At 39.6% G+C, this 27,695-nt stretch overlaps 1 protein-coding gene across 7 annotated transcripts; it reads right to left on the bottom strand.

Annotated features, from left to right (window-relative positions):
* Nucleotides 1-201: 201 nt before the first annotated feature.
* usp7 (ubiquitin specific peptidase 7 (herpes virus-associated)) lies at nt 202-27,695 on the bottom strand. 7 transcript variants are annotated; one of them, XM_028041548.1, is made up of 32 exons: nt 27,551-27,695; nt 26,731-27,003; nt 22,402-22,506; nt 21,123-21,321; nt 20,604-20,742; nt 20,257-20,345; nt 20,050-20,158; nt 19,718-19,848; nt 19,503-19,557; nt 19,339-19,419; nt 19,020-19,110; nt 18,771-18,853; nt 17,393-17,502; nt 16,716-16,893; nt 14,947-15,091; nt 14,735-14,865; nt 13,130-13,264; nt 12,085-12,186; nt 11,241-11,346; nt 10,216-10,308; nt 10,074-10,141; nt 9,881-9,981; nt 8,731-8,884; nt 8,313-8,380; nt 5,949-6,057; nt 5,203-5,280; nt 4,991-5,091; nt 3,809-3,908; nt 3,466-3,585; nt 3,311-3,382; nt 3,104-3,194; nt 1,809-1,974 (listed from the first exon to the last, which is right to left on the bottom strand). In XM_028041548.1, the coding sequence occupies exons 1-32, from the start codon at nt 27,582-27,584 to the stop codon at nt 1,868-1,870; spliced, it is 3,558 nt and encodes a 1,185-aa protein (XP_027897349.1). In that variant the 5' UTR covers nt 27,585-27,695; the 3' UTR covers nt 1,809-1,867. The 7 variants fall into 7 exon arrangements, with proteins under 7 accessions (XP_027897350.1, XP_027897349.1, XP_027897351.1 ...); XM_028041550.1 differs by having other exon boundaries at nt 5,949-6,051; XM_028041551.1 differs by having other exon boundaries at nt 16,737-16,893.

Raw genomic sequence — 27,695 nt, 5'->3', positions numbered from 1 at the left:
GGTCTTCATGAAGATGTTTGCTTACTAATGTCCTCAAAGAAGGTGCTGCATATAATTTATTTGGCTATGTGTGTACTGATCTTGTAATGAAAAGCACAGCAACATCCTGTGCTGTGCATCCTGGATGATAACCACTAACTACTGCTTCACCAGCGCATTGCCCCATATGGACCAGTAGCAGTCGAGTTTGTTTTTTTTTTCTTCTCATTTTTATAGAAAATTTTTATTCAACATATATTTTCCAGCAAAAAGGCAATATACAGGAATAGTTGTCGTACACTGCTGCTACACTGATGATTTTCAACCGGAAAAGATCAAATCAAGGTGATTCTGCAGGTCATCTTTGTACGCAAGGTTTTTAAACAAGACAAACCACTGCAGTTAGGTTTTTCCAAGAAAAAAAATCTGTAGGTAACAGAAAAAGAAAAGATAGTTGTCAATGGTACATCAGGAACAAAAAGAAAATAATAATAAAAAAAAATCTACACACAAGAAATATGAACACCTGGCTCCTTCTGTACCCAACAAGAAAAGGCGTTTCTCTTAAATTTTACACGTTCATATTTTTAAATATACAATTCTTAAATGTCGTCTTTACAGAGCCAGCTATGCGTTTTTAAGGGGTGCATTCCATCTGTGCTTAAAAATAATAAAAAGAGACAGGAGGGGTGGGGATTCAGAGGGCTTAAAGTGTTTCTTACAATGCTGGTTTTGGCTCTACACAATCCTCAAACTTGGAGGGACTGCAGCTCGACCAAGCACGATGCAGTTCCTGCTTTTAACCACCAGAGAGCGACAGAGTCGAGAGAGATGAGGGAGAGTGGGGAGGGAGGGAGAGAGGAAGGAGGTGTGTGCGTGTTTGTGTTTCGAGGAATGGCTGACGAACTATTAAAAGAGGATGGGCGTGGAGGGCAAAAGTGTTTGTGCACGTGTGATTCGAGAGGAATTATTGTTACGAAAAACAGACGGTCCTGAGAAAGCTGCGACAGTAAGTGCCAACTCTCAAGATTAAAGAGACAATTCTGGGTTTTCTCCATTTATTTTCAACAGATGCCGTTTTGCAGATTTTTTTTTAAAGTTTTATCATACAAGATCTGCAAAAAAAAAAAACCAAACAGATTTACTGTCCTCCAACCAAACTAAGTGAGAAAGAATTGTGTAAACTTGGAAATACTGCTTTTTATTTTTGTTGCACTATGGGATGGGAGAAGGAACTACCACAAAGCTCTGAGCAAACATCTTTTCATCAAATTCAATACATAGCGGTGCAGTTCCTCTCCAAGCAACTTCATTTAAAACAATCCTCCTTAGCCCAGACAGGGAAAAAAAAAAAAAACAAGTAAGGAGAAAAGACGCAGTTTCCGCTTTTCAAATTCATCTTAAAGCCCAGTTTTACATGTCCCACTTCAAGACAGGCAACAAAAAGCAGGCAGTGAACAGGTAGAAAAGCCGAACAGCTTCAAACGTAAAGGGAGACAGTTTAAAAAAAAAAAAAAAAAAACCCTAAAATGTACAACAAAAATAAACAGTCAGGAGGTGGTTGGTGCAGTTTATTTTTCCTTTGAAGAATAATCTGTCAGCTGCAGCGAGATCCTGTGTCGCTGAAGACGTAGTGCCGGTGCGGAGCTGTAGAGGTGTCCAGGCAGGTGTTAAAGAGTGATGAACACACACAGGCATACAAGCAAGCACGCACACCCACACAGCCTCGCACACAAACACGCACTCACACACACACGGTTGGTTACAGTCTGTGGTTATGGTTTGTTAAAGTGGGAAAGAGGGAGGGAGGAAGGATTTGAGGAAGATGAGGAGAACGAAGAAGAGGAGGAGGAGGAGCAGGAGGGCTCAGGAGGGGGGCTAGGCTGCTTTAGTTGTGGATCTTGATTGCTTTCTCCAGGTATGTGTAGCGACCTCTCTTTGGAGCTTTGTTGAAATGATCCAACCCTAGCCAGGGCCGCGGGTGGGACATGTTACCTGTGGAGGACAAGATGCCACAGAGGGTGTGAGGCAACTTGGCTGCTGCCCGATTAAAAAAAAAAAAAAAAAGATACGGAAACATCTCCCGGAAATACAAAATGAAGAAAATGTGTTTCAGACCAAAACAAGGCCCCGTCACCAGCATCTCTGCACCAACTCAAATTAAAGACCTTTTAAGACCACTATGAATTAAATTTAAGACCTGTATCACGACAGCAAATTATATTTTGCCAGGTCTTTTTTTCTAGAATGTATATCGCATCGCACGTGTTGGTGACAGAAGTGAGTCGGTGCCAAAGGCGAACGTCGCCCGGACAACTGGCAATAGTTTACACTTATCAATGATAGACGCAAACAAGACAACTAGCTAGCAAGGGTATATTAGCAGCTAGTTAGCGGTAGCATCAATCGCTTGAGTCACACATAGACCATTACGTGCGACTCAAAGTTCTGCCTCACAGAAAAGTCTGACAAGAAAAATAAACTAGATAAGAGTAAATAGTTCTGTCACAACAAAAAGACAAACATTTCTCTGCAGTACTTTCTTTTTTCCCGTACTTATCTACGGTTGGAAAATCATAAAAGCAAATTCAAGACTTTTCCAAAGAGTTAGTAGCAACCTTGGCCTCCCCTTTCCCCATTTTCCATCAGCCAGAGGCTTCTTCACAAGTTCTGTTAATGCTTAAAATAGGAAGTTTATTGGCAGAGCGTCACTGTAAATAATCTCCCAAGTTTAATAAATGACCAGACCAATAATTATTTACCACATGTAACTAACTGTTTGAAATCCCGAAATACCGCTTTAACGTTTGCTCTCCCTTTCATTATATTAGGCAAAAAAAAAAAGAAAAAAAAAAGCTTATTTAGAGGTCACCTAAGATCCTTTAAACCTATTTGTGACAGAACGTGGTTGAACTGATAACGCAGGGCAGCTTTCGGTTGCTCAAATGTTACTAAGAGTTCCTTGTGGAGAGGAAATCCCTTTTGAATGTTAGTGACCTCAAGCCTAAAACTGAAACTCATATACAGGGAGTCATATGTATATTATTGTGATGCTTAACATCCTGGACTGTGGATATTCCTGCACAGCTGCCGGCACTGGAATAATCTCAGCGACAGGAAATACCTGGCTGTGGCTCAAAGTCCTTCAGGTTGACCTCGTACTCGTCTTCGGTGAGGTACTGATGCCGGCCCATCATCACAATCGCAAACTTAAACTTGGAAAAAAAAGACAAAAAGAAAAAAAAAACACGCAAAAATAAATAACAAAAATGATGCACATTGTTTTTACTTCTCTTTTTTTTTTTTTTTTTAAAACAACATGACACCACACCTTCTCAAATTCTTTCTCCTGGATGTCCAGCATGGTCTGGATCCTCCTCATCACCTCCCTAAACGGCTCCCCCTGCAGGGAGGATGCAGGAAGTTAAGTCACTTGATGAAGGAAAACCATCTGACAAACATTCGACACGAAGCGGCGCCACATGCCTGTCTGATCTTGAGCAAGAAGGGAATCCCAAAGGTGCCAAAGACTTCCTTGTGGAAGTGAGCGACTGGGATCAACATCTCAGTGTCCTTGTCCAAGTCCACCTGGTCCAAAGGAATCTCCTGTAGAAAATTTAATTTTTTATTTTTTTTGTGTGTGTGTGTGTGAAAAAATTCTGGGTTGTATTTATTCTGCAGCTGGAATATTAGAAAAACCAAAGCAACACTAATCTGATTCTAAAGAAGCAAACTGAACCGGGCGCGTCAGGGCTGGCAGCTCTGCAGCGGAGATGCAGCTCAAGGAGGCGAAGCGGCTAAAAATACACACACCTCCAAACACACTTACCTCTATTCTAAAGGTGCGACTGGCAGCAGGAGATAAACATTCTAGCAGCTCGTCCTCCTGGTGAACCCCGATGATTTTATAGCTTACTATCTCTAACAGCCTGCAGGGAGGGGAGACAGAAGAGATATTGATGTGAAGCCGCAGATGTTCAAACGCTTTCAAACTGTGAAATACAAGAAATTATGAGGAATTAAAAATGACAGCATAGTCATTAAAAAGGTGAAAAATATTCTTGTGGTTCTTTTGTTTTTATTTCAAGGTTTTTCAGGAAAACGTTTCCATTTTCCAAGTAGATAAACTTGCATCAGCTGAACACATGAAATAATACATTTAACATAAATATTTATCCTTATGGTCACGGTTAGTGAAAGTATCAACATGTTGATTGGTGTTTAAATCAAACCAAGTCTAGAAGAATTTTTTTTAGAGATCTGTTTTTATGTTTTTTTTCCAATTAATACATATTTTGCAGTTAGTAACTCAAATCACAAAATGATCTAAGCGACTGACAGAAACCCAGGTTGTGATGTTAAGAATAAATGTCCTTACCCCAGCAAGAAACGGCTCAGTAACAGAAGACATAAAGACGTCAAGATAGCCAATTTACATTTTTCCATACTTATCCAGAAGTGGAAAATAAAAATCAAACATGTAAGGCATCTGTAGGAAATGTCTATTCTAGTAAATGTCAGAGGAGAGAAGATTTAATATTTGATGAGGCTGTAACAACCTCAAAAGTCACACCAAATTAGGACCAAATTCCACTTTGATTTTTGTTTTAGAAAATAAATTAAAAAATGAAGAGTTTTGAAAATATTTGGAAATAAAAGACTATAATAGCAGCTGCACCTCTGTGTGTGAGATATGAGCCACTCAGGTGAAGTTATGTTTCTTTCAGACCGCTGTGTGTGAGAGAGACCAGTCTTACTTCTTAAAAAAAGATCAATTTAACCCTCAATTGGCTGTAAACCTAAAAAAAATACAATGTGAGTGAAGTTGACAAAGAGCAAATCAGTGCACCTAACTGAATGTAGAATGTTTCTCAATTATTAATCCTGGCAAAATAAACAACACTACAGAAAAAATAATCCAGCAATTCTGCTGTTCACAATGAATCCTGATCAAGTTTGTATTTTTTCTAGTTTTAGAAAATCGGTGTCTCGCATATTCGGAGATAAATACCTGAGCTTCTCAGAGCCGTTTTCAGACAGCTCCACTGCCTTTTTACATTCTTCCAAAAGGTCCCGTACACAGCCATGTTTGTCAGGGTACAGGGTGATCTCCTGCAACAAACGTGTGTGAGAAAAAGACAAACAAACATTTGACCAGTTGTATAAGTAACACAGAAATATTACATTTTTAGTTGAACAAAACAATCAAAGCATGTGGCTTACCTCCTCTCTGAACTGGCTGTTGAGCCATATGCATTTAAAACTCCTCCTGTTCTCAAAGTCTGTTATCTTCATCTTCAACTGTGAGCACAGGAAGAGGAAAACGCGTTTTTATTCGATCGCACAGGCTGCCTGTGATTCACCTCATTCCATCACTAACGTTTGTACTCATCTAAAAAGGATTTGACCCAAATGTGATCATCAGAATAAAGATTTAAAAAACGCAGTAATGACTCATGGATAAACCTGGGAGCAAAAAAAAAAAAAAAAACTGGGGGTAATTCCCCAGAATGTTTTATTTTCTCTCTTTCCCAGCTGTTAGGCTACAGGTGGTTCACTTTGTACCAAACGAAAAGCTACAGACTTTAAAACAGGGCAATTGAATGTATAACTACAATAGGATTAAACTGATTATGTACTTAAAAACACACCGGGCTCTCGTATTTTCTAACTTTAGCTGGTTGGTGTAAGCCTTCTGAGGTAAGCCCGAAATCTCGTTAGCTCAGCCTGGACAATCTACCGACAACCCACTGAACTGCATCCGAGTGCGAAAGCAGAACAGCGGGTGACGACACCTTCACGATAAACGGGAAAACAGAGTTTTAACACGTCTTTCTAGCCGATGTAATTCAGAAAAACGTCTTTCAAAATCCAAATTCGATGGGGGGGAAATAAACTGATGGCACAAATGTGGCTAATCGGTATATAACAATTAAAAGGAAAGAAATCAAACATCCAAGCATTCCCACCTGCTGGTAGTAAAGCTTCTTGGGCTGCCGAGGTTTGAAGAATTGCAGCAGGTCTCGCAGTGTCCCATCATAGTTGTGTCTGAGAGGATTCCCTGGACCGTCCCTGTACCTGGCCACCACACCACCAGGCAGGGGGGGCAGGGCGGTGAAGGGAAGGAAGAACGGATGGAGAAAGATGGGAGAGGGCGCGGGGGAGTCATGGAGGAGAGAAGATGTGTAAGTTGGCATGGAGAGCAAGATGCACAGAAGAGTGAGAGGTGAGAGGGAGGAGTTACAGAGGAAAACAAAGAGAGAGGTGGAGGGGGGACAGGTTACACAACATTTCTCACAGCTGGAAATGACCAAACAGAAAGCAAGCAAGTCCAAGACGCAACTCAATTAAGACATTTGGAAAACGTTTAAAAGACTGGATATTGTAGATCATCTAAATCAAGCTTTTTGCGCCGGGGGACAAAAATTGGGAAATTTAACCTACTGTATTTTCCACACTATAAGGCGCACCACATTATAAGGCGCACCTTTAATGAATGGCCTATTTTAAAACTTTTTTCATATATAAGGCGCACCGCATTATAAGGCGCATAGAATAGATGCTACAGTAGAGGCTGGGGTTACGCTATGCATCCATTAGATGGAACTGCGCTAAAGGGAATGTCAACAAAATAGTCAGATAGGTCAGTCAAACTTTATTAATATATTACAAACCAGCGTTCTGAAAACTCCGTTCATTCCCAAAATGAACAAACATCTGTTTGATTATTTTCCCCGAGGTAAAGTAAGTGACGTGGTATTTTCGTGACACAGTTTATCTTTTAACAACAGCAAGGTGTAACATATAGTGGAGGGGAACTTTTCCTCGATTCAATAAACACGTAAAAAACGTTTGATGGGCGTGCCGTGGTGGCATAGTGGTTAGCGCGACCCATATTTGGAGGACTTGAGTCCTCGACGTGGCCGTCGCGGGTTCGACTCCCGGACCCGACGATATTTGCCGCATGTCTTCCCCCCTCTCCTTCCCCGTTTCCTGTCAGCCCACTGTCATATAAGGGACACTAGAGCCCACAAAAGACCCCCTGGAGGGGTAAAAAAAAAACCAACAAAAAAACAGTCTGATACTGTTACGGTAAATCAAACGTTTGTGCAATCACAATATATATCCACTTCCACACCATTGATTCGTTCATGTTAAATTCTCTGGCTGCTGCTCTGTTCCCGTGTTCTACTGCGTGACTGATCGCCTTGAGCTTAAACTCTGCGTCGTAAGCGTGTCTCTTAATAGGAGCCATTTTGGGGTCTTTACACAAAACCCAGCGTGCACCGCGCGCTTCTTCTTCTACGGGGGAAAATGAAGTCGGCGGCTGCTTACCGTAGTTGCGAGACCTGTTGTGGCTCAATATTGGTCCACATATAAGGAGCACCGGATTATAAGGCGCACTGTCGGCTTTTGAGAAAATTAAAGGTTTTTAGGTGCACCTTATAGTGCGGAAAATACGGTACTTGTAGGTGACAAAATTTGTTAAATTAAAAAGGGAAACATTTGTTTATTGTGGTTTTTTGGTGTTTTATTTTACTTGCTCTACAATAAAGCTTATTTGTTATTAAATCTGTACATCACAAAAGAGCCAGAACATAAAAAAGGGCGTTGGACTTTAAAAAGCATCTTAAAAATCGGCTCTTGGAAAGTCAAAATGTCAAAGCTGAGCATATGGAAAGATGTACAGCTTTTAGGTTTTTTCCTGTATTTCTTATTTTGCAGTGTTTGTGTTTTTAATCTCGGTATTTATTATTGTGCTCAACATCAACCTGCCAATGGGACTAGATATGGAGATCAGCCACCTGGCTAATATCTCATGTATTTACATGTGAATATTCATTAATAGGAATTGTCCCCTTTTTAAAAAATTTAACTTGAACTGTTGCCTGAACTGCTGAATAAAAAAGGATAATTTTCAAAAATTTGGGGTCTTAACTTTTTTTCCATTTTAGTATTTTTTTAATTTATTTTTTAACCATTGTTGACTTGTTGTTGGAGGCCGAATAAAATCACTTCAGGGGCAATAAATTGGCCCAACCTGATTTAAATATTTTTACTTTTACTGCAGCGAAAACTGCAACAGGTCAAACGACTGAATGAAATGCATATATATAAAAAAAAAAGCAATAAATGGACCAACAAACAAATTTAACCCCTACCTAAATATAATTGAAGACATTTTATGGCTTTAGATTTGGATGACTATTATGCCTGGTTTATGTTTTATTAATTCATTTACAGTATACACATATTCTATACTTTATTTTAAAATAAAAAACTATTATGACGAATTATTGTGTGTCAGTGTGTGGATGGGACAAGCCTCCTACCCCTGGGACTTGAAGAACTGCAGCAGCATCGGATCTGTGTTCAACCTCTGTGCGACTGTCTTGGCCACCTGACAAAAACACACACATTACAAGAAGGTTAGCACCTGTCAGGCAGCGTCTCTGTCAGGTGCCTCGAGCAAATAAGACGAATAAAGAAAGGAAATAAAGATCAGATTTATACGTCATGGAAGACCTTCATATATCCTTGCATCAATAAGAAGATTTTCAAAGTGCTAGCTGTACTTTAACACCCGAGAAGAGTTCAACTTCGATTAAATAAGTAAATTTAACTTTAATATTGTTAAACGTCCTTTCAGAATGAGAAAAAACAAGATTTTTGCTCAATTTAGCTGTATGAAGGGATGAAAAGAGGTCACCCCTCAATTCAGGCAGCATTAATCAAGCTGAGCAACCGCACCTGAAAATAGTTCATGCGGTTCGAGAGCGTGACTACGAAGCCAGGGTCGTTGTGGATGGTCTTGTCACAGAAAATGACATCAACTCGGTGGTACAGATCCCGGAAATAGTCCTTTGCTGTGGGCAGCTCACTGCTGTCGTTCTCTGGGTCGTCCCTGCGTGGGAGCGGCAAGAGAACGAGATTAAAGCGCCGCTCACAGAGCAACAAACCGTACGGATCGATTAGAGACACAACGATAAATCAGGAACAAAATTGTTTCTGTTTCATGTGGACAGAATCAGTCATAAAGCCAAAAAGGCACACACACACATCTAAAATCATAACAACTTCAGATTAAAAGATGAACAAAGTTACAGATGACCACAGTTTTTCAGCTTTAAAAAAACTGGAGTAAGGAGCAAGTATCCAAACACAGTTCCTAAACCTGCTTCATGTCAAAACTCCCCACTTTTCCAGGCTAAAATTTTCAGATTTTTTGTTCTGTTCCAGTCTCAACGTGCTGCAGTAAAAGTAAAAAGGTCTGAAATATCAAATTGAATTTACTGTGAATATTTCTACAGTTTAAAACATGAAATATGTAAAAACTATAACATGTAAAAAAGGAGGGAAGGACAGAAAGGAGGAATATAGGATGAAAAAAATGGAGGGAGAAAGGATAGGAAGGAAAAAGCACAAAAGAAATGATAAAAAATGAAAGTAAAATAGGATAGAAGGAAGAAGGGGAAGCAAAAGAAAGGAAGGACACAAAGGATGAAAGAAAAGGATGGAATAAAAAAAGCATTAATGAAGGAAAGATAAAAGAACGCAAGACAAAAAAGGATACAGGAAAACTAAAAGGACAAAAAGAAAAAGAAAACAGGAAGGAAGGCAAAATAGACAAATTATGACTTTGCAGATAAAAAGATGGACAGACAGATGGACCAGTGTAGGAAGGACAGATGGACGAACGGTTGGAGAGACCTTGTAGACAACTCCAGAATTTTCCTGTTAAATTCTGGGAATATTTTTCTCCTTTCCATTCCCACACACATCCAGATCTGACACGTCTAAAACCAAACCCCCCCTCTCTTCCAGGCTGCATAGAAACAACATTCTGACCCGAGTGTACAGCTGGAAAACGCCACTGATTGAAATAAACGGCAAAACTCACTTCTGGAAGACAATTATGTCCCCGTCCATGAGCTCGTCCAGGGCCTTGTCCAGAGAGACGTCGTAGTCCTGAATCCGCTCTGTTAGGTTGGGCTTTACTTCCTGCAGCAACGAAATCATCATCAAAGCAGGATGAAGTCAAACCGGTGGCAACCTGGTGAAAATCCAAACCGACCGCCACAAACAGAGCTCACCTCATAGAGGATAAGGCTAGTTTCCTGCTGAAACCCTGCTCTCTCACACATGACTGGCAGCAAGTCTCCTGGGCAGAGCAGAATAAATTGTTTTAGTACAAAATAAAAGATATTAGAGATAAACTTCCAGAGATATTCTTACTAATTTTGCAGGATATAGGTGTGTAGATATGTCCACAATAATTTAAGCTTCTGGTTTTGGGGTCGTACATCTTCAAGAACAACATGACATCATCTACAAAAAAAAAGAAAAAAAGTTTATTAATTTTTAAAAATACATATTAACCAACCAAGTTAATTAAGTTCAACTGCAGACCAATTTAATAAATTAGAATATTATTGAAAAGCCCCTTCATTTCAGAATCAGATATAGACTAATTACACAGAGATGGATGTTAGAAAGCCTTTATGTTTGTTAGTGATTTTCCATTTACAGATAGAAACATAATGTTTAAAATTAGAATATTACATCAGAACAATAAAATTAATGTTTTTAAAAACAAAAGTGCAACCTTCATGAAAATTATGTTTAATAAATGCTTAAAGTTTGTCATTTTCAAAAGATACTTTAAAGATGTAAAGATGTACAGTACAGACCAAAAGTTTGGACACACCTTTTCATTCAATGAGTTTCCTTTATTTTCATGGCTATTGACATTGTAGATTCACACTGAAGGCATCAAAACTATGAATAACACATGTGGAAATATGCACTAAACAAAAAAGTGTAAAACAACTGAAAATAGCCCTTATATTCTAGTTTCTTCAAAGTAGCAACCTTTTGCTGTGATTACACACTCTGCATTTTCTTGATGAGCTTCAAGAGGTCGTCACCTGAAATGGTTTTCACTTCATAGGTCAACCTGCCCTGTCAGGTTAATAAGTGGGATTTCTTGCCTTATAAATAGTCATGAAAATAAAGAAAACCCATTGAATTAGAAAGGTGTGTCCAAACTTTTGGTCTGTACTGTATATTCTAATATCCTGTCTTGATCATTCAAGTTTTAAAGCATAAAGACAGAATGGATTGATAAAGAAGGCAGGTTTACAAGAACATGTCGACCTTCTTTATTGAATCTGATCAAACATGCTTAGAGACCCTGAGATATTGATATTTAATGTTACAGAAGGATGCATGATTGGATGACAGACATGAGTAAAACTCACGGTCTTTGTCGAACTTGGGTAACGTGGCTCCGCTGGCTGCCAACTCTGGATCCACAGTCTCCAGAAATATTGTCCAGGGGTTTTCATTGTCACTCAAGTCGATCATCTAATAAACAAAACCAAACATCCAAAATGGTGACCTTTCGTCATAGTTTGAGGCATTTCCCAAAGAATAAATATATAAAGAAGCAGCAAATATTTATTTCTCAGGGTTCGTACGCCTTTCCCACAGAAAAATTCAAGCACTTTTCAAACTTTACCAGCACCACACTTCAGAGGTAAACATATCAAAAATTAGCTACCAAAAAGAAGTCTCTATTCCCTAAATTTTCTGGTACTTACAAATAATTTTGGTAATTCTAACCGAACCTAAAACCAGAAAGGTTTAGCCTGACTTGACTTCAAACAATGAGGGGGAAAAAATTTTGGTGTTTTAATTAATTGTATGAAATCATCTGGTTTCAACTGTAAAATAACATTTTCAAAATTTATACTTCTAATCAAACGTTAAATTGCACTTTATTACAAACCATGCAGTTTGAATATCAAGCACTTTCCAAACCACCCAATTAAATTTCAAACCCTGATTTGAAGAACTGCTACCTGGTTTGTCCTTTAAATAACGGATTACAATACAGGCGCATATTTCTGAAGATCAATGTTTGATCAGAGTGCTGACGCCGCAATATCAAGGATTTTTATTTGTGGTTTTTAGTTGCGTCTTTAAACACACTTCCTCCTAAATCAGGACGACTAGAGGCATGTGACTCAAACAAAACCTGATCAACTCAAGTAGCTCTGCTGAAAACACACCCAGAAAAACCTTTCCAAAACAAACACGTACCGATTTGTTACAATCGGCCTCGTAGTCAAGCATGGCGGGTCGCTTGGTTCCGTTACTGCGGGCCTGCATGGGCCAAAGCCTCATCTGGTCCTGTGGGAAACCCTGTAGCACAAAAATGCTCAACTTTAGAAGACTTTACAGAGACATGTTGTAGTTGTTAATAACAAAGACAGAAGGAATGAACGTTACAGTGAATGTTTGTGCACTTTTTTTTTCTTCTGACAGTTTAGATTCTACTTTGTAGGCAAACAGGAAAAACAACAAGCCTTCAAACAGTGGTTGTTTTTGGCAGAGCTTCGAGTAAAAACAGAACTACTTTAATCTGCAAGATAAATTACTGTATTTTCCAGACTATAGAGCGCACCACACTATAAGCCACACCTACAGATAAAAAAAAAACAAAAAACTGGAAACGTACATATATAAGCCACACTGGTCTATAAGCAGCTTTTTCTTTCTGCAGAAAAGCCGCTCTCTGCTTTTCTGCAACAGAGGGCAGCGTCCTAATAAATCTGCTGGATTTATTAAGGCACAGCCCTCTGCCTCCAAAGCCGAACCATGGTTTTGTTCACGCCGAGTTTACGTACAGCGGCTCTATTTCCCTCCTGTACTGCCAGATCGATAGCCTTCAACTTAAAAGCTGCATCATATGAGTTTGAAGAAATTTCTCCGTCGTGCCTGCTGTTAGCATGTGCTTGTTCTAAATGAAAATTAGCTCTTTCTTTGAGTTCCAATTTTGACTTCCAATGATTCACTTCCTGCTAAAGAGCCCCCTGGCGGTGGAAGAAAAATCCACAGAAAAGCTGCACCGGGCTATAAGCCCCATGGTTCAGAGTGGGGAAAAAGTAGCGGCTTATAGTCCGAAAAATACGGTAAGTTCCACCTTGACTTGAGGTTAAAAAGCAACAAATACCAGCATGATTTAGAGGTTCAGCTTTTTTGTGCAAAGTGAATTTTGTGGTTTTGATTTAGAGAATATATTACGGTAAAAGAAGCTTTTATGTTTTGTGCAAATCTGCGCCTCAGGCGAACATGAGCGACTCACCATGGTTTGGGAGAGGTTCTGGACAAACTCCTGCAGGGTGGAACTTTTCAGGATTTTGAAGACTGTGTACTTTACTTTCTCTTCATCGTACATATCATTGCCCTGATGTCCACAGAACTGGTCCTCTGTCACCATCTAGATGTAGAAGATAGATAAACATAGAATAAGAATGATGGAATGTTTAGTATTTTACACATAAATAAGCCCAGAAGAATAACCTCATCTGAGGACTGACTAGGCCTGCATGTGATCTAATATCGACATAAAACTGAGAAAGGGCTATTTTATTATATTTCCAAGAATGTTTTGATTTCTCCGTTTTATTTATTTACATTCTAGATCTGTCACAATAACAAATTTTGCTGGATGATAAATAGTCACAGTACTTAGTTTGATAAAGATAATGTTGCTGTTTTGTGGATACTTTCAAGTAATGTTGATAATGGCACAATAATGCAAGTTCAATCCTCTCAAAGACCAACACACTTTAATTTTGTAAAGAACACTTAACAGTGGAGCCAAGTGATATTTTAAATATCCAAAATAAAAACACAACAACCAAAAATAATAAACCAAATAAAATAAAAACCACACGCATCTGAAACCACAATTAAAATGGTTTGATGTCTAAACAAAGTTACCCTTCAAAGTAGAAATTATTGCACTGATTTTAATTTGTCATGCATTTGACTAATTGCAGCAAGCCTATTTGCAAGTAAATATTAAAAACAATGCTTTTTAACAATTATTTGCTTTTATTTGTTCCGCTTTTTATTCATTTGTACTTTCATTCAAAAACAAAAATCAGATTTTACATCCCGTGGCAGAAAAATAATAGCAGTAAAACAAATCAGCTTTAGCTCTTTTCCTAAGGAAGTAAAATATTTAAACCAAGTGGTCCATCAAAGTAGAAGTGGGTTAAAGAACCACACAAACTCATGCGAGGCAAAAAAGTCAACAAATGAACACAAACTATATTAGTTTGGGCTGGGAGAGGACCCCAAAGTATTAAACTAAAACCCTGCATGGACCTGAAGAACAAAACTTCACAAGTTCCAGCCTCAAGTCAGATTGAAAAGATCAAATTTGTCACCGAAACACTACAAAACCAACTAAAATAATCACTCAAATTGCTTCTATTAAATGAGTGGTAAACAAACATGAAAGCACTTTTAATTACAGCCACATTCATCTAAACACACATATATGCCGATGCCCAGGTCAAGTACCAAGCTGGAATCGAACCCACAACCTTCTGATTGTCCCAGAAAGACCAATGATTTCAAGCTACAGAGATATAAGTAAAACGCTGCTTTTATTTTTCCCTGAAACTTGTATTCCACACATCTTGTTCATGATGACATCCACTTTTTCTTCACTTCTAACCATTAAACCTCCTCAACTTTTGGCATCCAGCAGGCTGAGTGAATTACTGCCATGCACAGAGTGAACTAAGGACAATATTCCAAATGGTCGTTTGAAATATTAATACTGCAGAGGCTGCTAAGATTGAATTAGAAATAGTTGTTGTGATTGATCGCGCAGCCCCATCAAAGACGGGGGAGTTCCTACATATTGCATAAAACCGCCTCAGTGGTTTCCTACCTGAACCTGCATGTAGAGGTGCGCCTCTTGGCGTTCCTTCCTCTTCTGTGCTTCCACCCTCTTTTCCTCCTGCAGACGCTCCACCAGCTGCTGGGGGATGTCCCCATCAGTCATCGGCTGGAGAACCTCACCTGAGTTAAAAAGAAGAAGAAATTACATCCATCAGCCAAACTCACTTGAGGCTTTCGACTTGATTGAAGGGTTTCACTCACTGAGCTTGGATTCACGGATGTAGACCAGCATGTACGCGTTAGTGCAGTGACGGACCGACAGGTCGTCGTCGTGCCCACCATAGTTGTGTTCTATGGCCTCCTCCTTGGTGCACCGCGACACTACGTCGTCGTCGAACTTACACCACTGCAGCGGAAAATTAAGTGATAGGTGGAGAGGGGGGTCAGGTCAGGAAGTGACTTTTCACACCTCTGTGTGCAGGTTTTTGTATCCATACCCCTTCAACTGTTTCACATTTTGTCACTTTACAAATAAAATCTGTTTTACTGGGATTTTGTGTCACAGACCAACACAAGGGACTGCATTATAGAAGTGCACACTTTTCTGGCCAACCGCCGATCTTTAAAAAAAAAAAAGAAGAAAAGACTGACCTATTCCAATGTGCCTATCAGTTTATGGAACAGCTCTCACACTGAGAACAAACGATTTAAATTTCTTTCTGCATTTAAAAGAAATCCTTATAATGGAGCATTATCATGGCATTAAATAATCTGATGTTTTATGCATTTGAAATATGGCTGGGAGTGGTGTTTTGAGTTGAATAGCCAACAGCAGCGGTAGAAACACGTGGTACCTGCTGGCTTCAGCCAGCCAAATTGAAGACTTTGAGACTTATTTCAATTGAGTTTGGATCAAATTTATGGTTTTATATATATATATAAAAATATCGGAAGTGATTAAGGGGGTCTTGCTGACTCATAAGAGTTGGCAACAGAAGTGAGCCAGTGGCAAATATTGACATCATCCAGCCAACTAGTGATACATTTGCACTTATCCATGATAGACACAACAAAGCTATCCAGCAAGTGAAGGTATCTTAGCAGCTAGGGTTAGGGTTAGGCTTGAATCACAGGAAACAACGATGCCTGCGACTGAAACTTTTGACTGACGAAAAAAGTCACGCAAGAAAAAGAAAAAAGAAAACTACATACAAGCTTAAACAGCCCTGCCACGACAAAATTTAAGACATGTGATTTGTGTATTAAAAAAAAATTTTTTAGATGAATTTAAGACATTTTAAGTTTTAGGTGGATATATTTAAGACTTTTAAAGGATACGCGGACACCCCGAAGCAAATACCATGAGGGAAAGCTCCTAAAGCAGCGCGAACACTGATATTGAGTTAAGGAGTCAGTTTGACAAGTTGTCGTTAACCAACAAGGGTGCTCTTTTATCTTTCAAGTACAACATGTAAAGACTAACAACGTCTTTAAATGATTTAGGCTCATTTAATTTGCATCAAATGTTGGGACAATTTTGTTGGAAAAACAAAATCCAAAAACATCCCCATGTTGAGCATTTTCCTTCGGTTGCAGAATGATTTACATTAATAGATAATATTTGACCAACATTCTTATTTTATAGTCTATTGTTATTCTATTTTATATTGGCCACAGTAGAAAAGCTGGGATATAATGAAATGAAATGACTGATAAAAACTGTAAATGAGGAATAAACTGCACATCTTTAAACATAATGAAAACCGTAAATTGAGAGCCATGAGTCTCTGACTTGAATTTCTGTCGAAGCGGTGCAGGTGCAATCCCGTGTCTTGGTCTGTTTGTGCCACAACAAGGAGAATGAATATGTTTGCAATTTTTTGTCTCATAATGCTTCAATTTTAACATCACAAAATAGACATATGTGGAACAGATCTAAAGCTTTAAAGCCTTATTACATGTAGCATAAACAAAACCCCACACCCACAAAATTTTTGGTGCAAAAGTGCATAAAAAAAGTTTGTCCTCACAATTGGTTCCTTGACACTCACTTTGCCGTCTCCTTTGGGGTTAAGATAGACGACGTAGTGACCGCCGTGGTTGTCCCCGCTGTGCACCAACACGGCGTGTAGAATATAGTTTGCAGGGTCCTTGGAGTCTGGCTTCTGCAGGAATTCGTCCAGAGGTAACTGGTCGGGAAACTCGAATCTGCGACGATGGGAGGAATCACAGTAGGAAATGATCGACAGGTTAACATCAGTGCGCATGTCAAAGAAGAAACAAACACGTAGCGTTCAGGGAGGAAAGCAAGTGATAGTTCATGCAGGAATATGACGTGGGAAAACGTCACAACAACCTTCAGCATTCTCATTTGGTTATATTCCATTCGCTTTCTTCTTTCAACTAAAGAAATAATCTGAGCGGAGAAATAATCTGAGCGGAGTCCATTCCTGCCATCGCAGGGCGTAGGTGGGGTCAGGCTGTGCTTTTCTCTCTGTTCACACTTTTCTGGAAATGAGCGGCACCCTTTAACCTATGGTAATATGGAGCAGACGCTCTAAAATTATACCCTGGCATCAGCCACTGTGAGGCTGGAAATGATCCACTTTGAGGAGGGCTTTTTTTGTGAAGCGATGCACGAGTAAACCCAGCAGAAAAGACACGGGAGATGGAAAAAGAAACAACAAAAAAAGAAGTCATGCTTTACCTGTCATTAATCTTGATATTTTGGTCAGTCTGTGGGTCATACATGAACCTCATCAGCTGCAGGTGAAGAATTGGAGGGAAAGTAAGGAACTTCACACCCTTTTCTGCCTCCTGCAAAACAAAATTACATGTTAAGACATTTGCGGGGAAGATTTACTGATGCATTTTGTTGCGGTGTTGGTTTAAAAGTGATACAGGAGACAAACTAAAATACAGAAAAATCCAAAATTCACATTTTTCCATACCACACAGCCAAAAACTTCACTGGCCAACATGAAGTAGAAAACATTTATAAAGTGAGCGGAAAATGATAAATGGTGTTTGAAACTTAAACTTTCATTTTGTAAAGAGTGCTTCCTGGAAATAGAAGATATTTTAAGTATCAAAATTAAAATATGATAACCAGAAACAATTAAAAAACAAAACCAAAAAACATTAAAAACTACTTGCAACCAAGACCATAAATAAATCAATGACCATGTCTTTGTAAACAAAATTGACCTTCAAAAAAATAATCATCAGAATGGAAATTATCCAGCTCATTTTAATTTATCATGTGTTTAGTTGATTAATTGCTCATTGCAACAGGCTATGGTTCAGATCAAACCTATGATAGGAAGAGCTCTGGTCCAGATAATCCAAAAAAGTAAGTTTTTCAATCTAAACAACAACCTGAACATGTCATCCCCAACATGAAAACAGGTGGTGGTGGCAGCATTTTGCTATGATGATACATTTTTGCACTAGAGAATAAGAAACCTGGTCCGAGCTGATGGGAAAATGGACAGCAATAAATAGAACGTAACTATAGGGAGTGGGGGGGAAACTAATCAGAGTGGGTGTAAAACTCTGGTCCTTGAGGCCTGGTTTCCTGCAAACTTTTAGATGCATCTCTAGTCCAAAACATGCCAGCATGCAATAAAGTTCTTCAGAGCGCTGCTAATGAACTACTTATTTGATTCAGTGTGTTGAAGCAATGAAACGTCTAAAAGCTGGAATCTGATACCCGTGTTAAAGGCTGGAGCAGAGATTCACCGCCTTAAAGATACAACCAGGCCCGATGAAATGAAATTATTTAGATAAAAGCATATTCATGTGGTAGAATGGCTTAGTCAAAGCCCAGACCTAAAGCAACTGGAAGTCGGGCTAGATTTGAAATTAATGCTCATAATCTTACATAGACAAATAGCAATTGTTCTTTAAAATCCATTCCTAAATCATTTTACTTCTACTTTATAAGTGCATCCTTCAGGAAATCCCAGTGCAAGACATTAAAGTTTGTGGTTGTTCAGCTAAAATGTGTGGGGGAAAAATATGATTTTCTGCATATTGCAAAAAGATGTGAATAAGCAGCCATGAGCCAAAACTAGAAGACTTACTTGAAGACCGTGCTCTCCTGCGTCGTACTTGTTGTCTCCGTCTAGCTGTTCAGTCGCAACATAATCTTTAAATGACTCGAATACTAGGAACAAGATAAAATTAGGAGGAAAAAAAAAAATCAATTCATTTCTTTGGTTTCTTTTCACTTTACTATCAATTTTAGTGAAAAAAAAAATAAACAAAAAAAGATATTTATGTAAATCCTAACAAATAGAAATAATAAAAAAAGAATGGTCTTGCTACTCAACTGTTCTTCTTTCCTTTTATGCTAAGCTGGATGTCGTAGTAGTCCTCTATCCGCTCAGACCGGTAGTCCACATGCTTACACTGGATATACGACTGAGGAAAGAACACAAACGGGTCAGAACGCGTTCTGCAGGACGAGTAAAAATAATCGTTCTCACAGGATCATGTCGTGATTTAACGCGCTTCTATTTTTAAACCTATACTGTCCAAAGATCCATTTGAAACCACGTTAGTCTGCTTTGTGTCGGTTTGTTTACAAAATTATACATGTTTGGAGCAAAACCTGAAACAGACAACAAGAGAAACTTGGGACAAACTTACCACCATCTTTCCTCTGAACAGCTTGGGGATGGTTCCTTCAACACAAGTGCCTTTCATCTTGTTCTCCACGTTGTCCAGCAGCTGGAACACATACGGCATGATGCGTTTCAGGAAATATTCAGCAAACATCCAGGGATACTTTTAAGACTAACGAGAAAACTTACAACTCTGCACAGCTCCTGTACATCGTGCTGCATGAAGCTATCCAGTGTTTCCCATCTGCGCAATAAGAATACACAAAAAGAAGTTTAGTTAGACATAAAATCCAAATGGATGTTTTAGATTTCAGTCCAGAAAGAACAAATCTACAAACATGAAATGCTCGTCTTTAGTCAATATATGAAAAAAAACCCCAAAAAAACATTTTTTAAAAATCTACCCAAAAGACTTTGTGAGTTTCTTGGTGCCGACTGGTTTGTCGCTGTGTTGCAGTTCATAGAAAACCCTCTGCAGCGCCAGGGGAACGCTCTTGGATGAGTCGTCGCCTTCTGTGGGCATCATGTACACCGCCTACGAAATGAACAAGTTTTAGACAGCAATATTTTAAGACAGAGGTTGTTTCTTAATGAGATGAAACATTCAAATCACAAAAATTTCATGTGGTTAAAAGAACATGACTCGAATCTGAGAAATGCTTCAGGACTTTAATTCAGCGAATGTGGATTCTGGTTGACGTAAAAACAATGAAGAGATTCCAGGAAAAAGCCGTACCCGTCGTAACTGGTTAGTGAAGAACAGTGTCTGTAGCAGGCTATTCATGTAACAAGTTGCTCCCTGGTTCTTTAGTCCAACATAGCCTGTGTGTTTCTTGGAGTCCCAGCTGGTTTAATAAAAAAAAGGAAGAATAAAAGATTTATAATCAGAGTTTCAGTTCAAAAAGATGCAAGTAAAGCCCAGCAGAGGGATAAATCTACTTACGCGACTCCGTGTGGAGCGTCTGCCTGGACATAGACTTCAAACGTGACTTTGTCGTCATCAATAAAGCCTCGCTCCGGATCCGTTACATCCTGCAATATAAAAACAAGAGGACATAAATTCAAACAATGAACTAAATTAAAACTGAGCAAACATGCATCACCCGGCAGTTAACAGGGAAACCAGCAGCAGAAAATTTCATTTCCGCGTACTGTCTGTATAGACGCTGCGAGTCGTCTGTTACACTCCCGTTTTGTGTTGGAAAATGATAGGAAATGGTAAGAATTTTTTTTTTTATTGAAACGTCAACCTTTCCGAACTGTTAGTTCTTGTTGGGTTTGCGTACTTACACTCCAAGACATGAAGTTAGAGAAGCCCCAATCGTTTTCCTTGTGGAAGAATAGGTGACTGATCCTGCGGCTGAACGACTTCTCGTCGTCTTTGTAGTTAATGATTTTTAGCATGGCCTGAGCATGGCAAGACCACGACCTGGAACGGAAACAGCAGGATTACTTCCCAAACACTGAAACACAACCTTAAAAGAGAGAATCTATGTAGATGGGTTTTTTTTGTTTTATTGTAGTGCGATTATAAAGAGGAGACGAGAATGTTCCTGCACTTATAAGTGCTTAACGGATTTTGTGAAGAACAAAGAAAAATCTTGTTCAACAACAAAATTGGACCTTTGTGTTAATGTCTACTTTTAAAAAATTAAGGATCTACATGTAGATCATGTACACTAGTTATTGGATCAATTTAATCCTAAAGTAACAAAATTGACTAAAATCCGACAGCTCCCAATCACCACCAACCAAACATAATACAAAAACAAATCTAGAGAGAGAGAGGATGGAACCAAAGTCACATACGTGGAGTCTGACTCTGCGTTGCACTGCAGGAAGAAGCCGACGCTTTTCTGGTGAGGCCGGTCGGGGTAGAACCGCGGCATCACCATTATCTTCCAGGGCAGGTTCCGGACGAAGCAGGCCGGGCTGAGAACGGACTCACTAAGGCGACTGAAGCGCTCCACGACGAACCGGAAGGTCGCCTCCGATCTCCAACTGGTGTCTGCGAGGAGACGGCGAGCAAGAGAGGACAAAATATAAAAACTGCAGCGGCTCTAACTGACCCTAGACTTAAACAGTGAGGGAGGAGAAAGTTGAGTCTAAATGCATTTCATCACGTTCACTCTATAAACTAGCTGGTATTAACACCCGGCTCTGGTTCAGTCCAGTAAAAGTTCAAATATATTCAAACAGTCCTCAAAGCAGACCTAAGAAAAACAGAGGTGTTGCATTTAAAAAGCTGAAAGCACACTTTAAATTTAAATGACTAATGTTAAGTTAAAGTAATTCGTACAAACGTAAACAGACTGGTATTGTGATCTTGCACACTTCAAATATCAATTTGTTTGCACAATAAGGGTATTTATTACACTGTACTTCAAAACAGACTACGGTAGCTAAATCAAGGCAGATAACCAACATAATACCCCCTTTTGTTCAGTTTGCAGAGTTTCTGCAGATCTCACCAAGTCAAATTTAAGACTTTTTAATACCATTATGCCCTGTATCACAATAGAAATGTAGCATATTTAGCATATATTATATGGTAGTGGCAAGCTTTTTTACCCTGAAAACATGTAACATTGTACAGCTTAGCAACAGAAGTGAGCCAGTGTCAAAAACAAACGCTGTTCATCTAACTGCCGATAAATTTACACTTACTAATAATAGGCGGAAAAGAGCTAGGTAGCTAGCAAGGGTATATTAGCAGGTAGTTAGCGGTAGCCTCAACTGCCTTGAGTCACTTCTGCCTTCTGTGCGACTCAGACCTTTGCCTGACAGAAAAGTCTCACGAGAAATAGAAACTATATAGAATTTATGAGTAGATAGTCACAAAATGTAAGACGTGTCATTTTTAATGTACGTTTCTTTGTACGAATTTAAGACAGATGCTTGGATGCATAAGTAGAAACCAAAAAAAAAAAGAGCGAAAGTAGAGAAACAAAACCAGCGATAAAGAAAAACACTGATTGGCTCAACTTTAAAAAATTTGTTATAGTCAAAATAAAATATATAAAAATTATAAGATCTCAAAGTATTTCTCCAAGTATCATCTGTTAGCATGAGGATTCATCCTCCTCACCGTCCTCCATATCCTCCTCTGTGTTGTTATGCCCGTCTGCCATGGCCACGTTACCGTTGATCACCGGGTTGGCCGGGATTCTTGGAGGGTCATCTGTCTCCCCAGCTGTGAAGAGAAAAGGGGAAAAAAATGATGACAACACTGCATGGATAAAGAGAGAAATAGAAACCATCTGAAAAACATTTGTGCATCATAAACAATGTGCTAGATTGTTTTTTTTCTCCCACTCTTGAGTAATTTAACTAAAACCTCTGAATATAAACACATTAAATCGAGTTGTTTTTTTTCCTGTTTTAGTTGCAACTCCTGGTCAGAACAAAACAAATTATGTTCCACGGTGTTACACCCTGTTGGGGAAAAACCATGCCGAGGCAACACGACAAGTGTTTCCCAATGTGTGTGTGCGTGTGTGTAGACAGCTTGATCTCACCAGGAAGAATGTGTGTGTGAACGCAAAAACCCCACAGAAAAGACAGAAGGGAAGAATGGGGTGGATAATTATGGACAGGACGCAGGATTAAGAAGCAAGTCATTCTTTAAACAAAACACACGACGCGCTCGCAGACAACGTTACTTATTCCATCTGAACGAGGCGACTTGGCAGAGGCTGATTGAGAGGAACATGGATGGTAGCAGCGTCGCTTCAAGGTGGGAATACAAATCTGGAGAGGATGACAATGATGCTATGGTTTCTTAAATATGTCCCTGAGTGTGTGACATCTCTTCTCCTGCTGAGTTTTGTTTGTTTTTCTACAGACGCTGCTCTGAGCGTTGAGTGCCACCAGTCAATCTGGTAACATGACTGAACCGTGCCTTCAAGAGGCTGACCTGGTTTCCCCCAAGTGGATTACACCACATTAACGGAGCCTGTCAGTCAGGTGCATGACAAGTTTGTCCCGCTTATGGCAGGAGTTTCGCCTGGAACCCATAAAGGTTTCTGCTTAAGAATGCAACAATTATTTCAATTATAGCTTCCCATTATTTCACCGACTGCAGGAAAAAATATAAACTCATTACTACTACTTAGATATATATTCCCACATAGCGGAACAGTGAAATGTCTAAAGGGCAGCTTTGATTTAAAAACAAAACATTCTCAGGAAGCGTGTTCACAGGTTCAGGAAAACAAAAGCTTTCTGACCTTTCTAAATGTTTTAGGAAAAGCCACAGCATTAAAAGTAATGAGGGGAAAAACTGTTCTGACGAAGATGGCGAGCAACATTTAAGTGATTTCAAATATCAGCACTCGACTGCTCTTCGTAATCATGAATTATAAGCACATGCTTTTTACTGTGATCAAGGTGGTTCTACACATATTTAACCATATAACGCCCCCACTGAGATAGTGGTTTCCTAACAAGGGGATGCTCGAAACACCAGAAAAAAACAACTAAAAGGAAAAAATAAAAACAGGCAATAACAATGCTTCTATGATTTTTTTTTCACCATTTTGCCAATTTGAAAAATAAATATGGGCTCAATTTTGTTGTGACATGTAAAACCTGGTAAGTAAATTATGTCTTTTTAAAAAAAGCCCATCTAGGGACAAGGGCTGCGAATTAGCTGTTGCTATTGCACTATGACGTAAACATGGGACTGCTGTTTTGTTCAGTTTGTCTATGTCGCTGTATGTCTGTCCATTACAAATAAACTAATTAAAAATAATCTACAAATACAACTTTTCTTGAATAGTTATAGTGTTTCACTATTTTTCCCTCTTAAATTCAACTACCAGTACAAAGATTGATATACAGAGGTAGTGATCAATATAAACCCAAAGAGAAAAATATTTTTATACTCTCACAAGAAAACAAAAAACTTGTTTACAAAAAAAACAGGTCAGTCAAATTATTGTTAATTAGTGTTAAAACACTTTTTTTAAACTACAGTTGGCAGGCTAAGAGATGGCTAAGAAAACATTCAATTATTAAAATATATTTCACAATTTTCTTGCAAATATTGGTATTGAAACCATGAAACTATTATATTTTTTAATCAAGAGGTTATCTATTTATTTGGTGTTGGTTGCCTTAAACAGCCCGGTCAAAATAATCTGATATTTATTCTGGCCTTGACTGATGTCAGTACAAAACTATTCTGGTCATTAAGATAAAAGGCACTGGCACTTTGTAAACAACAATATGAAGATTTTTAAAATTATAATTGATAGGACAAGAAATCCTGGTTGTAAAGGTAGTTCATTTTTACACTTCCAGATTGATATGATTCAGGAATTAGGCAATGCTTTAAAAAAAATCTGGAAATAAAATAATTTTTTCTTATTCCATACATATTCAAAGCTGGGAAACAGTAAACACAAGCTCAATAAAAATTAAGCAGAAACCTTGATCACAACATAGTTCATCTGTGGTGATGTAGATAAATGACTGTGGGATAAAACTGCAATCAACTGTAACTAAGACATAGTACAGCAAATAATAGCAATGTGTTAGAATAAACTGTGAAAAAAAATGTTAGACAATTTGTTCTCACACTTGTAAGGGTATAATGCTAAAAAGGGGCTGACTAGTAAATGCACCTGCTACAAGTGAGACAACTATTTAAAAAAAACAATGATTAATACTGCAAATAATGAACAGACATGCTTAGTCACTGTAAAACAGAATAAAGTAACTGTTATTGCGTGTGTTACACGATTATCAATAATGTGTATCAGATTAGATAAGAATTAAATCACTGAGGCTAAATGACGCAGCGAGAGTCTGAACGGACCCTAAAGTTGACATCGATAAGAGAAAAACAAAAGTAGCAATTATGCTGTTGGTATGTGTAGGAAATAGACCACACACGTTTCAATAGCTCGTCCCGACTGCAAATCGATCTAACAAAAACACAGATCATTAAAAATGGCGAGAGCTCCCAGCCGTTTGGTCCTCCATACAATGAAGCAGCAAATCCCCGCGCTGCCTCCTGTGTGGGCCTGGCTTACCGCACCACTAACAGTCACTTTTCAGCTCTGGCAAACGGCTCTTCTGAAACACCGTTAAACGTATAAAACAACGGACTTATCCGGGAGGTTGAACTATTGTTGGGGTTCGAAACTGTTATGATTAAAACGTAAAACGACAAAAGTGCATGTATCGTGGTGAACACAAGCTGGTACTGACGCATCTGCGTTCGCGTTAGCCACCTAGCAACCAGTAGCAACAAAATGATCTGCGGGTCCTTATTAGGCAACATCAGCTGTACACACAAACACTAACTAGCATGCTAAATTCAATACAAGGTGAAACATGTAATAAAACGTCATCACTGTAGGATAGGAATTGAGGAAAACACATAAAGAAATCCCCACCGGGTTAGCAACCAAGGCCCAAACGTTCTATCAGAATCGAAAAGGCCACCATTTTGGAACGCCACACACCCCCCTCCGTTAGCCTAAGCTAACTAGCATGCTAACCAGCGATGACAAAACGAACTGGGCCTGGGAGCTAATTTACCCGTTTAGAATTGCTCGTCACTCAAACTGTGTTCATTGTGTTTGAGAGCCTTATAACTACAAAAAGAAATAGTTTACTTTCTCTGACTACGCATCTGATTTTAATAAAATGCTAATTTATTGAATTGCGGAGCGTTTCACTGTGCAATTAGCAGCCTTCAATTCCAACACGCTACTAGCATTCATCCTCTTCAGGCTAGCAATGCTACCTATCGAATAGTTACAAACGACAGAGTGGCAAACTACAGTTTAATCACAGAAACGTTGATGGACTATGCAGACAGGTATTTTTATCTGTCAAGTTCAACCCGGGGACTACACTGGAGAAAGATTAATCTACCGTGAAATGGATTCATGAGATTTGCAAAACTAAACAACGTTGTTTACAATTCTTTAGTTTATCAACGATCAACACGACCTGAAATCTAGAGATTGTGTTCCCATTCTACACGACGTTTAATTGATAAACCACATCAGATCGCTTGTCACAACAGCGTCGGCGGCGAAAACTGAACGGCAAGAGAAATGCGGTAGCCGAGCCGAATGAATGATTTATACGGCCAATCTGCAGGTTTAAAAGACACCCAAACCAATTGGGTTTTATTTTCAAGCAACTTCTAGTTAAAAACATGGGAAGATAACTTAAGCACAGTTTGCTTATAACGCAAAATGAGGTCAGCTCCGCTCGAGTCTGCTGCAACGGGCGCACAATCAGCAGAAATTCAACCGGCTATCCCAGCCAGCCTCGGGCCTTGTTGTTTACTGTAATGTTGCGCTCAGACTGCACCAACAAAACTTCACTTATTTGCCATGCAGCAGGAAAAAAATGTCAAGCATTTTGCAAAAAAAAGTCTGTTCACCCTTCTTACCTTCCATCTCCATGTCCTCTGGTTCGCTGAGCTGCTGCTCGCCGGCTTTCTGCTGCTGCTGCTGCTGCGTATGGTGGTGGTTCATGTTGGCAGCTGCTGTTGTGATGCGGTGCTCTCTGCTATCTCCGTCACCCTCGACCTTGTCCGGGGCAGGCTCGGCGGGGAACCGGGTTCTGGGCTGCTGGTGCGGTGTAGCCGCGGGATGTGGAGGTGGGGTGGACAGGTCGAGCCTCGGCGGCCGGGCCTGCTCTGTTGCGACCTCGGCCTTGTCCGCTGTCAGCGCCGGGGAGTGAGGAGGGGAGGTCAGCTGGGGAGCGGGTAGAGAAACGCGGACGTATTTGCTCGCTATTCGCCCAATCTCGGCGCTTTTGTTGGGTACAAGTCCCTGGCTGACGGCGGGGGATTTGGGACTCCGGGGACGGAGACCCGTTGAAACGAACTAAATCAATCCGGTTCAACCCCGGGAAACGAGAAGCAAATACCCCGTTTGCAGCTAGCGTTCAGCTACCTGACACTAGGCAGCCAAAAGGTAATACAGCTGCAACAATAAAAACAAAGGCTCATTTGCTAGGACACAATTAGCAGGTTTGCCAGCGGTATTCCCAGTCCGTCTGCTCCTCCGATTGCCCAACGACCGGGGGAGAAGGAAGGGAGAAGCTATCCATTCAAACCAGTTTCCACTAATGCTGATTTGGAAGTTCACGGAGACAAGAGTTACCAGGGCCTCGACATTAAACTATTCCCATCAACAACAAAAAAAAAAACGCCCCTAAAACGATCAACGACACGACGCGGCTCCTCGCTGCATTTTTAAACTAACCTCTCGACTGTTTCTGAGGAATGTGCCCGGTCATACGATGCTGTGCAGCGGCTCTCGACCCGCTCCTCCCGTGGTTTGTGATGTGTTGGGTCTGAGGGAAATCTCAAAATGGCGGCCGCGCTCTTCTCTGAAATGTCACATCCGC

The sequence above is a fragment of the Xiphophorus couchianus genome, chromosome 16 (genome assembly GCF_001444195.1).
Source record: "Xiphophorus couchianus chromosome 16, X_couchianus-1.0, whole genome shotgun sequence".
In the NCBI taxonomy this organism is placed as follows: Eukaryota; Metazoa; Chordata; class Actinopteri; order Cyprinodontiformes; family Poeciliidae; genus Xiphophorus; species Xiphophorus couchianus.
The sequence above is the reverse complement of the archived record's forward strand: the minus strand, read 5'-3'. Positions and strand labels throughout refer to the sequence as shown.

Coding starts and splice junctions, on each gene's coding strand:
- usp7 (XM_028041548.1), bottom strand. CDS start 27,584: ATGACCGGGCACATTCCTCAGAAACAGTCGAGAG. Junction 19,849..20,049: donor TCACTAACCAGTTACGACGG/GTACGGCTTTTT, acceptor TTCATTTCGTAG/GCGGTGTACATGATGCCCAC. Junction 1,975..3,103: donor GGACTTTGAGCCACAGCCAG/GTATTTCCTGTC, acceptor TGTCCTCCACAG/GTAACATGTCCCACCCGCGG.